The sequence below is a fragment of the Rosa chinensis genome, chromosome 6, assembly GCF_002994745.2.
Source record: "Rosa chinensis cultivar Old Blush chromosome 6, RchiOBHm-V2, whole genome shotgun sequence".
NCBI classification, from domain to species: Eukaryota; Viridiplantae; Streptophyta; class Magnoliopsida; order Rosales; family Rosaceae; genus Rosa; species Rosa chinensis.
This window is the reverse complement of record NC_037093.1, coordinates 44557878-44572201: the sequence shown is the minus strand read 5'-3', so window position 1 is coordinate 44572201 and position 14324 is coordinate 44557878. Positions and strand designations below refer to the sequence as shown.

The window sequence follows — 14324 nt, the reverse complement described above, 5'->3', positions numbered from 1 at the left end:
CTTTCATACTTTAATTATTTTCTTGATATATAGTTTATGTATTTTTTCTTTTTTTTGATGAGTTCCATATCTTCTTCTTGCTGTTCTATCATAAAGGGAAATTACCTTAAAATCCAATACTAAAAGTCTAATGCAAGATTTGGAATTTTGGATCAATGTGGCAATTATAAGTAAAAAGAATAAGATATGGTATTCATAAGGACTTAAGGAGGATAAAACAAGGATAGGATAGTGCTTGGTACAAATCAACTTAGAACTTCATACCATCTATTAAAATTTTATGATTACTTACCGTCTCTCATTGAGTGTCATTTAGTTAATTATTTTATAAAAAAAATTCTTTAAAGTCATTTTAAAATTAAAATAAATAAATAAAATATTCAAAAATATCAGGATTGAACAAATAAAAGAGATAAAATGAGCTAATTTCAAACGAATGGTATTCCTTGGCCAAGAAATTTCTTAGGCATGTCATAGCAAATTAAACTTCCCTCAAACTTCCCAGACTCACAGCTAATCTTGATAAATTCCATTTCACCAAATTTATGATAAAAAAAAATACAAAATTTAAATAATTTTTCTTTTATCTTGAAGATTAATCGAAAATCGGACCACAAATGTCCGTTCAGTTCATCACTTCGTCTTGTTAATACCATGGTTCTGAATGGGTCGGGTAGGTTCGGGTCGGCTAGGTTCGGGTCAGGTAGGTTCGGGTCGGTCGGGTATGTTCTGTTCGGTTCGGTTCGGTTCGTCGGGTCGATCAGACACTGAAAACGCAGGGTATTTATACGAATATCTTCTTCTCCAAAGAGACTGGCTTTGGTCAGCAAAAGCCAAACACAATGAGACCCTCTTCCGCACTTCAAACTGTCACCATCTTCAGCTCTCTACCCAAAACCTTAATAGGCTTTAATGCACAGCCACACTGTCAGTATCTGCAACTTTCAAAACCCAAGAGATGTTTACTGATAATAACAATGAGAGACAGAAGCAAGAACCCGAGGCCTTTGCAGAAGGGAAGGAATCTCAGCATCGAAGCCATTCAGACAATTCAAGCTTTGAAGAGAGCCAAGAAAAACGAGGGTCTTATGGAGCAAGTCTTCAATTCTAAGTTCAGGCGCTTATTGAAGCTCGACATGATGGCCGTGCTCAAAGACCTCCTCCGCCAAAATGAATGCTTCTTGGCCCTCAAGGTTTGCTCTTTACAATCTTAATTTCATTTCATTTTCTTCTTCAATCTCTGTTTTCTTGAATTTGTCTAAAAAGTTGACTTGGGTACTCTTTCGTTTCCTTTATTTCTTTGCTATAATTGAAGTAGATGATGAATTGGGTACTGAAATGTCTGCATATTACTTGTTTTTGCTATGTGTTTTCCTTGAAGACTCAGTCCCCTTTCATTTGAACCAGTTCTAGAGATTTTATTTATCTTGCTTTGTGATGTATTTTCCTTATAGTGATTATTTGCTTCAGTTTGTTGTTTCTATATGATGGAGTTGCTGTTCTTGATATCGTTTTTCCATTGCTTCTTACAGGTCTTTGAAGACATTAGAAAGGAGTACTGGTATAAGCCACAGGTTTTGCTTTATGCTGATATGATCAAGGTAATGGCTAGCAATGAATTGTTTGAACAAGTCGAAAATCTTTGCTTGTGCTTGAAACAGGAAACTAATTTACAGCCCGACATTGAGGGTTTTAACGCTCTCTTGACAGCATTATTAAGTTTTAACCTCCCTACACTTGCTATGGAGTGCTATTACTTGATGAAAGGCGTAGGGTGTGAACCAGATAGGTCATCATTTAGAATACTTATTAAAGGTCTAGAATCTGTGGGAGAGACAGGTCCCTTAGGTATTGTAAGGCAGGATGCTCAAAATTTGTATGGCGAGTCTCTGGAGTTTCTAGAGGAGGATGAAGAAATGGCAGTGAGTCAATGATGACTTCGTCGGATATGGTCATTATGATATTGCCTTGCAAGGAATTTGTATGAAAATCTGGGCCATGATGGATAAAAATATTGATTTCATCTCCTGGAGGATAAACTGAGACCGAAATTCTATGTAAAACTTAGAAGAAGTATGCAATAGCCTAAAAGTTGGGAACGGATCAACTTGGTTCTTTGTAACACTTAAACGAGTTGGTTCACATTAACTTTTTTGGTCTGAGTACTCGTTCACTTTGACAAAGTATATTTGCCACTTCTCGGTACATAATAGAGTCATGATATAACTTGCCATTGCAAACTCTCTTTTCCTTACCTAACCCATTTGACTCTTTATCAACTTCTTAACACCCCTCATGGCCTGAAAGTTGTAATGTGCTATGTTGGAATCAACCCCTGAATATGTGCTAACAAACATGTAACGGATACAGGAACAACTAATTGTTGTGCTGCTTTTATGAATATAAGCCACTTCCTTTTATCTTTTCTAATCTTCTTGATGAGGTTTCTGTCTATATAATGTTCCAGTTTAGGCTAATTTCTGTCTGAGAGGAATCTTACTCGGTTTTAGGATTTTTATACTGAATTGTCTTATATTTACAATTTCCTAGAAAATCGTTGCATACTAGAAGTGATGGAAATTAGATATTACAACTACAAAAATCAGGTTCACTCGTATTGTTTCATTTTTACTGTAGAATCAATAGACTTACCACGACGATACACTGATGATAGCGCTTCTTTGAGGACTGAGATGCACATTGTAGGTCTTTGTTTCCTCCTTTTCTCACACACTATCACCATTGTGGGTTCAAAAATGTTTAGCAAGTTGGTTATGGGTATTCTGTCATTTTAAAGTGTACAAAAATGTTTAGCACTGTATATGTGGCATACAGTTGTTCATTGACAACGAATGTGGGTATGCAGTACAGGCCCTGAAACTGATGCTGCAATGCTTTGCTCACTAGGATCATAGTCAGGATCTTCTTCTTACAAAACTAGAATTGTTTCCACCAGGAAATGATCAAGCGTTATCCAGCCTGGTGAACCCGCTGTTAATTCCCAAGCTTTGGAAGATGATCCCGACTATGATCAAAGTTTTGCTGCATCGTTTTCAGGGCCCGTAGAGTGTAGACCCAGCCTCAGCCCCACCGGTTGTTGATGCACAGTTTCACAAGGGAAACAGAAGAGCATGTCTTTTGGTAACAATAGCAGACCACTAAACAAATCAAATCTAAGGAAGCTGAAGACCATGGCTGAGATGCCCGGAAGTACCAGCTGCTACTGATGTCAAGACAAATGCAGCTAATCTAAAAGGCTGAATAATAGTCTGTTAGTATTTGCATTATGCAGCTTCAGCGGTGTCGATGAATTCTCAATGTAATTCAGTACGAAAAATTGTCAATAAAATATATGGAACATTTTCTATGAAGTCCTCTCATGTACACACTGAGATTTCTCCGTCTTTCAGCCACAGAACATTCATTTTTTTTGTTGATTTTCCTTTTCATTCCGAATGCACTGCATTTTGACATGTTCTATCATCTTCTGGTTTTTATTGGTGAATGTTAAATACTCTTTTTGAGCCATGGATCTCATGAATCATCCTACATGAAAGTTTGGCTTATTTCTGAAAAAAAAGTGTAGTTCCAGAATGGGGTAACTTTTGCCTTAGAAGCACTATCTGGTGAGCCATCTCCAAACAAAAAATATTCACAAAGCAAATACAGCCATTAAAGTCGGAATATAAACAAGAATGCAGTGGCATCACTTTAAATAATTACATGTTCCATCAAGTATTACACGTTCTAATCCTTCTATCATTACGAGACAAAACTGGGACCTCGTATTCCCTTTTTTTTTTCAACTTTCTTCTACAATTTTCCTTCTTTTTGACCATAACCTAAGCTTTTAAGGATAGCAGAAAAATTAATGTGACAAGGACTCATGACCAGGAGCAGTGTTCTATTCTTCAATGCATCTGGTTCCCATACTAGAACTGTTTCCCTTCAAATGTCTGACCAAATTGCCATTTTGGTGGAGCAACATTGTAAGATGTGAGTGTTTTTCCGCTACTGACTGTTACCTCAAAAGAAAGAGGCTGTCCTTGAAGATTGACATTGCTTTGCCAATTCTGTCCCCAGTTTCTAGCCATCGGTATCCACCCGGTTCTCGAACCCTTCACCTTAACAGCAAGCACTTCACCGTCCGAACCTACATTGGTAATCAAGACTTCATAGAAGTGAGAACTTCCACTCATAGTGAATCGCAGCCCTCCAATTCTGTCACACCTCACCCTGCACAAAAATGCATAGACCTTTTTGCTTAGTGCAAGCAATTAAAACCTGAACAAAGAACAGATAATTGTAAACAGCACATCTCCTTTACCTCCTATACTGAACTGGCACAATATCAGCCTTTTTCTTTGCAATTTCAGCAAATGCTGCCTCTGACATCTCAAAGTGTTCCTTGGGGAAATTGCACCAGCCACCATAATCTGCGGAGAGCCCAAAATTCGGTGGACAGAAATCAGTAGCAGTGAGAATAATAGTGGGACTCCCTTGCAGACACCATAAGATGTGGTCAACACATCTCAGCTCATAACAAGCACCACAAGTACTCCCTCTGTTGAACAAAATCCCACTTAGCGCAGCACTGTATTTCCCATAGCTAATCTTGTGAAGGTCCCCATAACCACAAGCTCCTTCTGCAACAAAAATTAAGAATAGACCTCAAGAACCCACTAACAAAGTTGAGAATATGTAAACAAAGAGCAGCTATTGTAGTCATAAACTTGAAAAATTTGCAAACCCTTGAATAAATTAGACCTTGAGCACCCATTTTAAAGTTGAACACTGAAAATCTGGAACACCCTAAACCCCAAAACCCTTGAAATACTGCAAATTCTTAATAGACCTTGAGAAACCTTCAATGAAATTGAAACCTGTAAACATGGACTAACATTATATAGGCAAAAGCCTGAAACTTTTGCAAATTTCACCATAAAATAGATACCCATTAAGCATACAATAGGCCTTGAAAACCCAATATGAAGTGGAAAGCTTGAAACTTCTGCAAAGTTGTTTAGACTAGAAGCAAGAAGAGTACCAGTAATGATAGATCCATCTGTTTCTTTGGTGAATGTTGCAGTAGCAGTCTTCCAATCTTCATCTTGGGCAAGAATGTTGCTCCATAGATGCAATAAAACCAAGCAGAGAAGAATTATGGCTTGAAGGGTTCCCATTTGAGACTATAAGACCTATCAGTGAGAAGTATGTGTGTACTTGAACTGGGTTCCTTTGTGGGTGAAGAAAGCTATCACCTTTCTGTGTCAAATGACCAGAATCTCCTTGCTGAGATGGAGCTAGGCTCGAAGTGAAGCTCTAATGGAAAAGATGAAGCACTTTGACAAATGGGTGCCTACAATGGCGGCCCTGGTTCACATTGGAGGGCACATTCTCCGAGGGCGAGATTAGGGGTGTGTTGGTCTCTGTACCAGGAAAAGATGGATGCTTTATTTCCTTTTATTTCTTTTTAGCGGGTAATGGAGACTCGGAAAATCTGAAAAGGGGGCTTTGGCGCCTGCATTTGTCTACGCTTCGAGGTTTGTACTGTAGTGATGGGGCGGACAGAGATACGGAAAGCTCGAAAGAAACAAATAGATTTTGGCGTTTGGGATCTTTGAACAAATATATACAATACAAAAGCAAATTACTGTTGGTGTAAATTAAAGTAATTTTGAAGTATCATTTAAGTAACTCATGACATATTTACTTAAGTGGAATTGAGTTGATTATTAAATTTAACTCTTTTTTTTAGTTTTAAACTTCGAGTTGTTATGAAATAACTCAAATAAGTTCTTGATTTTGAGATGGGATTCATTTTCATTCTAATTCATTTTTGTGTTAGTAAATGTAGGAAAAACATGTTCCGGAATCGACTCTCTTATTCCAATACTCATTCGAATTAAGTAAACGTATCATCAACATCTATATAAAAGAAACTAATGACAATGAATGATACACATCTCTCGTATTCTCTCTTATATCCCTCTTTGTATGCTCCTATCTTCTTCTTCTTCTTCTTTTTTCCTAAACTCCATAATATAAGAGGTTTTGGTGCAACCTTCCTTTTTTTTTCTTTTTTTTTGGCCACAATCATGCTCTATGAGTAATTTATTTATATAATCTTTTCTTATTCTATAGTTCTTGGAGCCCTATGCTTTGAGTAAACTCCATAATTTAAGAGGTTTTAGTGCAACCTTCCTTCTTTTTTTTTTTTTTGGCCACAATCATGCTCTATGAGTAATTTATTTATATAATCTTTTCTTATTCTATAGTTCTTGGAGCCCTATGCTTTGAGTACAATAATTGAACCTCATGTTCAACATACGACACTGAAAGTTCTAATATTTAGTTCAGAATCAGGTCTGAAGTTTTATGAGTATGTAAAATTCTTTGAACATATCATACAAAATATCATGTCTTAGAACCTTATTTTCTTCAAGTATGGAGCTTTTTGTCTATCTATATGATTCATTGTTCATTATAACACTTTGAACCTAAGTTTCGAATTTTTTTTTTTTTGAGGATTATTATGAATCAAGAATAATCAATTGGGATAATAAAGTCAATTTACAAAATATAAAATAAGAAAAATAAAGTAAATATAGTGGAACGTGGTGGTGGTTTTTTTCAATGCAAAACGCAGTGGTGATGGTTTCTATGAGATAGTGAGAGTTATTTTTAACTACCTCCCCACATACTAACACATTATTAAAAAAACAAAAAATAAAATAAAATAAAAAATCTCTACACACAGTGTGTGCAGGCCGATGCTAGTTATTATTATTGTACGTTGCAACTTTATGATGCTGATAAGTACATACCAACATTTGGTAGAATTAGGTGAGTTTTGTAGTAGTCTATATATTTTGTGGGTCTTGTCTGTATTTGCAAGGCAACTAGACGGTTGCATAACTAAATAGACACAATCTCGTAGTGATAGAATGAAACGAAGTGTTGCTCAAATTATTTTCAGTTAACAACATAGTGAGAAAATTGGTTTTTTTTGCACTAGTATTGTGCATTTTAAGTATGTCAAAATTACTATACATGAAATGGAGTAATCAATAATGCACTTTTTTGCTAATTGATACATCTTAGAAACTTGGAAGACAAAAGAAGAGTGTAAATTTTCGTTATTACCCGAAGATTCCCTCATACTTGGTCGTAATAGAGGATTTAACATTCATGTATCATGTCTTCCCTATTATATTATGTATATTCATTAATTAATACCTAATGATAGCTAGACCAGTTATATATATATACACACACACAGCCCTTCTTGGTTGCGGATATCCTCACCTAAGCAAAAGGTGCGGATTTCTAGTTTTTCCCCACTTTTCGATCATATTTTCACATCTTAACCATTCAGTTTTTAGGTCTTAATGTATAGATCACTTCTGCAAATTTTCAGCCAATTTAGTGATCTTTAAGGCATCAAAAACTGCAATTTACTATTATAAACACGAACGGTTCCTGTTCGACAGATTCGGTTCGTTCGTGTAAATTGCAGTTTTAGATGCCTTAACGATCATCAAATTGGCTGAAATTTTGTAGAGATGATCTATACATTAAGATCTAAAAACAGAACAGTTAAGATGTGAAAATATAATCGGAAAGTGGGTAAAAATGGGAAATCCATACGTTTTGCTTAGGTGCGGTTATATATATATATATCAGATCCTATCCAGAGCAAGGTTAGGGTTTAAGATCACTTTTCGGTCGCATATCCACATCTTGACCGTTCATTTTTTAGGTACTAATGTATAGATTATCTCTGCAAAATTTCAGTCAAATTGATGGTCGTTAAGGCGTTGATAAATGTCTTAAAGTTAGTACGGTTCAGGTTGGACAGATTTAGTTCGTCCATTGGTTTGAACGAGTTAAATATCTTATAGATCATCAATTTCGCTGAAATTTTGCAGAGATGATTTATACGTTAGTACCTAAAAACTGAATGGTCGAGATGTGGATATGAGACCAAAAAGTGACCCTAAACTCTAACTTCGCTTTAGATAGGATATTATATATATATATATATATATATATATATATATCATCTCTGAAAATTTTCAGCTAAATTGATGATCGTTAAGGCATTGATCAGGTTGAACAGGTTCAGTTCGTCTATTAGTTTAAGCGAGTTAGATAGCTTAACGATTATCAATTTGGCTAAAAATTTGCAGAGATGATCTATACATTAGTACCTAAAAACATATCGGTCAAGATGTGGATATGCGACCAAAAAGTGACCCTAAACTCTAAATGCGCACTTTAATTTTAAAGCGGAGCTTTGCTCTGGATAATATTTATAAGGACATCCTTACTTAAGCTCAGGTACGAATTTTCAGTTTTTAGCCACTTTTCGATCACATATTCATATCTTAACCGTTCAGTTTTTAAGTCCTAATGTATAGATCACCTCTGCAAAATTTCAGCCAAATTGATGATCGTTAAAGCATTCACAACTGCAAATTACAACAATATACACGAACGGTTCCAATTCGACAAATTTGGTTCGTTCGTGTAAATTGCAGTTTTGGATGCCTAAACGATCATCAATTTGGCTGAAATTTTGCAGAGATGATCTATACAGTATGACCTAAAAACTGAACGGTTAAGATGTGAATATGTGATTAAAAAAAAGTGGCCTTTGAGAAATTGTGTGTGTGTGTGTGTGTTTATATATATAGAGTAGTCATTTATTTACACAATATTGTACACTTCCCTTTAAAAAAAGGGTTACAGTTTAAAAGTGAAAAATAGGTATGTTGTTTGAACTCTCCTTAATAGGTTTTGCAGCTAACATAGGCAAAGGTCAAGTTCTTGAAGCTGAAATGTGGAGTATTTATCTTGGTTTGTAGGCTGCGCATGGTCTTGGTATAAAAAAGTATATGCTTTATAATTGAATCTGATTCGGAGACTCTAAGAGCATCTCCAATGGAGTACTCAAATGAAGTGTGTCAAAATTGAATTTGAAGGATGACTTGGCAATGTTATTTCTGTTCAACTTCTTCTCCAATAGATGTCAAATAGATGAGGGTGGAGAAGATGTGCAGCGGTGAGGTCATAGATGAAGAAGAAGGAGCTATGAGAGAAGAGATATGGGTAGGAATCTGAAAGTTTCAGCGTGGGTAGGAAGAATGAGAGAGAGAGAGAGAGAAAGAGAGAGAGAGAGAGAGAAGGAAAGAGGGAGAACGGGAGAAATAATAAAATAATAAAAGACAGATGAGTTTGGTGCTGTCAAATTTGATAATCCAAGTGAAGAGGTCATTTCCACATTAGATTTGACATATGGGTTGGAGTGATTTCATATGTCTTTTATTACCGTTAAAACCCTCCACGTGAATTTGACTAATCCATTGGAGATGGTCTAATCACTTTGTTCCAGAGCCGCAATTGTGACAATCATCCTTTTGGAGCATTTCTTAGTAGCTACAACTTTCTTCACGTTATTTGAGGAATCAGGAATAAGTGCTTAACCATATCTATAGAGAGAGAACTATGTTAGCAGATTACCCGGCTAAATTCAGCCTTTCGTTGAAGCTTGGATATCAAACATTGATGAAGTTTCAATTGTAGCTGCCCCGGCCATGCCTGATGAACCTAGTGGCTAGTGGTGCTTCTCGCCAGCGTGCATGGGCTAACCTTCTGTTTTTTTCTTTTTGTTTCTGGGCGTTATGCCTCCTTTACACCCAAAAAAGAAAAGAAAAGGGAAATGATAGTGAGGACATATGACTCAGGTCGTTGACTCTGTTTTTATTATGCCTGGCCTAGTAAGATATTAAGGCACCAAACACATACTCAGCACCATCTTATCTACAGTATAATAATGCTAACTCGGACATTTGTATACTTGGCCTCATTCACTAACTCATCCGATAATAAGCAACAGATAGATACTTCTCATTCACTAAAATTAATGATGCGCTAGGATAGAAATGAACATGGAAGGGATTTGTGGAGCATAGCCATACTCTGAAAACACGCACAATGAAGCATTTACTTCTTCTTAAATGTCTACGGTGAGAATTTAACTCTTACATTCTCCGTCACTAAACCCGAAACCTCTAAACCAAAGATCAGGACCATAGAAAGCAAGAATGAGTAAAAGAGGATAAACAGTTTTCGACTTCTTAGATAGTCATCTTAAGCCTTTCGGAAAAAAAAAAGATAGTCATCTTAATGGGATTTATCTTGTAGGATGTAGATATGTAGTGAATAAGTGAGGTGTTATGAGCCTCATTTCTGTTATTCCTGGGGACGGTGGGATGCATATAGCCTCACTTCGAAATAAATATCAGCGTGGGATTTGTTTTACTTCTATTCTTCAAAATTCCAACATTTATGCAGCCAGCCAACAAGTATGTCTCCATGAATATTGATAGAAATAAACGAGCGAATGGTGAACCAGAGTTCAGACAGATAAGCCACTACCAACGACTCTTGTTGAGTACGGCCATACTCGAGCACAGAAATGGAAGAGCACGCTGTTATAATGAGCAAGCATGTTCTCTCTTACGTGCCTACGGCGGGAATTTAACTCTCGACTTCCCTGTCTCTAAACCTTAAGCCTTTACAGAAAAGAACACAAACATAGAAAGAATGAGTAAAGGAGGAAAACAAGGTTCTTACTTTATAAAATGAATATCACTGTGAGGTTTTGTTTTACTTCTATTCTTCAAAATTTCCAACATTCACGGAGATTTATGACACTCATACTATGATATCTTTCAAAGGTACAATGCAGCTGGTTGGGGTATTATTGCCTTTCTCCCGAATAACGATTGAATTGTGGTCGCCACCGCCATTGCTGTTATTATGGGCGTTATTGCTGATGGTCTTGGGAGAGTGATACAGATTGAATGCTGCTTGATCCAAAGTTCCTTCTCTGTAAACAAACACACTGTCATCTTCTTCCATTTTTCGCCACTTCCTGTTTCGGTCTTTAATTCGATGGAGATCATGGAGTGGCATTCCTCTGAAATATACCAAATACAAAGTAAAATCAAAAGCTCATTCAGTTAATAAGCCCCTCAGAATCCAATGTTTCGTGTTAATAGCTTTTCAGATAAAAGCATATAATATGTTATCTTGCCTTCTATGTCAGTAAAGATGTACCAAAGAACAACAAGGTTGTTAAATGTATCATGCATGTAGATAGATTCGTGAAGATTAATTAAATCTAGAGCCTACGTGACCTCTGCAGATTATTTCAGACTGTATTAAACTATTCCCATTATAAAATGATATTACTCCCAATTTTCCAGAAATTAGAGTTCCCTTTTTCTATGTAAAAATAAATAAAAGATACATTGCTTATTTAAAAAAACAAAAAAAACACAGGAGATGGTATATATTTATTTTGAAGGGTAAAAAATGAGATGTACAAATAGCACCACTCAAACATGAGAAAAATATGAATTATATCATACATTGTGTATTCAACTGATTAGGTTAACACACGAAACCTGATTTGATTATTTATGACATCACATTTTTCATAAATAATAATAATAGAACATGTTAACCTAAACCGTTACAATCACTAAACGAGACAAATCATGAAGTTTGTTTATCAGATAAGATGCACTCACGAAACGAAACAAATCATGAAGTTTGTTTATCAGATAAGATGCACGATCAATTTATTAATTATGCTATTAAGTTCATATGAATATTTCCAACCCCAATAGACCAATTCCAAGTAGTATTACAACTTAGCACGTTACGACCAAGCATCCACAAACTTTGAAACTAACAACCTCTGCCAGTGTAATTCAATACCGAACAAGTGAAAACCGTCCACTTTTGAAGTTTTCTTTCATTAAAACTTGCATCTTAATCTAAAGAATGAACCTTTTCTTAGTTTCTTGTGTGCAGTATTGTTGGGTGGGTTAAAGTGCATTTCCAAAATTTGGGCACTCAAAAATCAAAATATTGGTGGGACTTTGTCTAGGAAGGGACTATGGTCCAAAATTGCCACAGTTGCTACACATGTTTTTGTTGCATACAATGACAAATAACCCACCCACCCACCCCAACTAGTCCAACAAACAAAATTAAAAAGCATAACAAGTTGTTTAGGCAACTTAATCAACAAGATTAGAATGATTATCTCTCAAGAAAAAACTTAATCAGAATGATTAATTAACACCCACAACACATAAACAAACCCAGCAGACTGAGCAGAGCAAAGCCAAAACCCAAAACCCTCAAAGAATAAACGAGTAATAATAACAAAATCGGGAAAAGCAAAACCCCAGAAATGAAAAGAGAAAGCAGAGGGGGCTCCGTACCTTATATGGAAGAGATCGGAGATGTCACACATCTCGAGGTAGAAATTAACGGCCTCGAGGAAAGCCCGGTAGGAGTAGATGTGGAGCCCATCGATTCTCGGGTAGGGCAGCCTCGGCCTCGGCAGCAGCTGCGGCTCGTTCGCGGCACCCCACTTGCTCCTCCACCCTCCGGCGGCGGAGAACACGTACTCCTTCCACATGACCGCCGAGTTCGGCGAGGCCGCCGCCGCCGGCCGGGATACGAAGCCCAAGGTGGCCATGATGGGCTCGAGCTCGTCGTGGGTCATAATGGGTTTGAAGGTCCGGGTGTACCAGAGGGCCAGCTTGCGCATAGAGCCCTTCATGTAGTCCTCCGCCATGGGAAGAATCAAAGAAGAAGAGAAGAAAGAGAAGAGAGGAAGAGAGATTCTGGTGAGAGGGACAGAGACGACTTTTGAATGTTGGATTCGGTCAAGGGAGTCTTACGTGGGTTTTAAATAGGGGGAGGGGTTTTCAAATATGGAAAGGGTTTTAGTGACTTAGCACCCAAGTTGCGGGAGTGACGGAGATGACTGGTCGTCGTCGGTCGGAGGAGAGAGTAGGAGGAGGATTTCGAAAGCTGCGAAATGAAATCTGCTTTTGCCAGTTTGTGGGATTCTGTGATTTAAAGCTGGGTGTGGGTGGATTTGAAGCGGTGGTGGACTGGTGGGTTGCGTGCTTAGGATTTGGATGAGTCATGAGGACATGAGTCACAGCGTGAATGGTGTTTTTTTCAATAGACAAGTTCATTGGTCATTACCATTTTAGGGGACTGTGTGTGACTGTACGTAGCAAATTGGCCTATATATGGAATTGTGGGGAATAATATGATGGGACCTTATGAACAATTTGGCAGGTTTTGGTGAAGGAAAGGAACATTGATGACAAGATCTCTCTATGGTAAAAAGACTAATGATTCGAATGTGAATATGATGGTATTGATATCGATTGGATTCCATTCGCTCTCTCGACGACGTTTTTTCGGGGCACCGTGGGTGGGACTTGTGGCTCTTATGGTGGTGTTCAAATTAGGGAGCTTTGTCTCCGTCACTTTTTAACTGTGTTTCTCGGAATTTCAATTGTGTTTTTGTTGTTGTTGTTCTATATGAAGGTCTCGGAGAACTAATTTCGGTATCGTTGCAAACTATTAGGATTTGGGTCGAAATAAAAAACATTTCTCGTGTTTGGAAAAATTATTTGCGTAACCAACAATTAATTAGTCGCCGTCTTATTTTCAAGGGTCTTTGACCCAAAGCATCAAAATCAGTTAAAATTGTCTCACTTAGAAACAAAGTTTTATTCTCACTAACCCGATTTGAAGCAAAATGACAATTTTACACTTAATTTAATTAGTAAATTACATTTTGTGCCACTCTCTCTCTCTCTCTCTCTCTCTCTCTCTCTCTCTCTCTCTCTCTCTCTCTCTCTCTCTCTCTCTCTCTCTCTCTCTCTCAGTCGCTCCCTCCTTGTCGGAGTAGAGCCAGACCGAATTCCGGCTTCTCAAATCTTCAGCTCATCACGACGAAGACCTCAGGATGCTTCGAATAGAATTCCGGCAACCTCACCAACTCCACGTTGGCTTATTTGCTGCAACCATCAATTCGAATCGAATCGAATTCAGGCTGCTTCGTTCATTTCCAAACCACCCCAACGTCACCAGCTCCACGCCAACGTATGCCTTGCAACCATCAGCTCGAATCAACCTTCTTCCCTAGAACCCGCGCCGCTCGCCCGCTCCCTTGCTTAGCCTGCAGTGCGGCTCTTCGAGACTCCAATGAGGACTGGAGGTTCAGAGAGGTGAGAGAGGTCGGCGGCGAGCTCTAGAGGTGATTCGATCTGGTGATTTTCTGGTCCAGCTCTTGACTTGGGTGCCCAGAGCATTTTCTGGGTGCCTAAATCAGATTTTTTTTGTTTTGTTTTTTTTAAGTAATGGGACAAAAGGAAAAAAAAGTTTGAATGTCTATTAGGGGGCAATAGACGTTTTGAATTGTTTGAATTGAT

General features: G+C 37.5%; 3 protein-coding genes across 9 annotated transcripts; 1 reads left to right on the top strand and 2 right to left on the bottom strand.

Moving 5' to 3' along the window:
* Positions 1 to 805: 805 nt before the first annotated feature.
* On the top strand, positions 806 to 3475 carry LOC112174380 (protein THYLAKOID ASSEMBLY 8-like, chloroplastic). 7 transcript variants are annotated; one of them, XR_005801153.1, is made up of 4 exons: positions 806 to 1193; positions 1533 to 1601; positions 2638 to 2702; positions 2957 to 3475. XR_005801153.1 is itself a non-coding variant. In XM_040507729.1 (3 exons), exons 1-3 carry the CDS (start codon positions 843 to 845, stop codon positions 2876 to 2878), a joined length of 432 nt encoding a protein of 143 aa, XP_040363663.1. In that variant the 5' UTR covers positions 806 to 842; the 3' UTR covers positions 2879 to 3474. The 7 variants fall into 7 exon arrangements, 6 of the variants coding, with proteins under 6 accessions (XP_040363663.1, XP_040363661.1, XP_040363662.1 ...); XM_040507729.1 differs by lacking the exon at positions 2638 to 2702 and having other exon boundaries at positions 2867 to 3474; XM_040507727.1 differs by lacking the exon at positions 2638 to 2702 and having other exon boundaries at positions 2872 to 3473.
* Positions 3476 to 3686: 211 nt separating this feature from the next.
* On the bottom strand, positions 3687 to 5585 carry LOC112174377 (expansin-A20). Its single transcript, XM_024312134.2, has 3 exons — positions 5048 to 5585; positions 4328 to 4646; positions 3687 to 4236 (listed from the first exon to the last, which is right to left on the bottom strand). Exons 1-3 carry the CDS (start codon positions 5181 to 5183, stop codon positions 3933 to 3935), a joined length of 759 nt encoding a protein of 252 aa, XP_024167902.1. The 5' UTR covers positions 5184 to 5585; the 3' UTR covers positions 3687 to 3932.
* A 5031-nt stretch (positions 5586 to 10616) lies between these two features.
* LOC112173144 lies at positions 10617 to 13332 on the bottom strand. Its single transcript, XM_024310714.2, has 2 exons — positions 12306 to 13332; positions 10617 to 10987 (listed from the first exon to the last, which is right to left on the bottom strand). The coding sequence occupies exons 1-2, from the start codon at positions 12662 to 12664 to the stop codon at positions 10723 to 10725; spliced, it is 624 nt and encodes a 207-aa protein (XP_024166482.1). The 5' UTR covers positions 12665 to 13332; the 3' UTR covers positions 10617 to 10722.
* Positions 13333 to 14324: the final 992 nt, after the last annotated feature.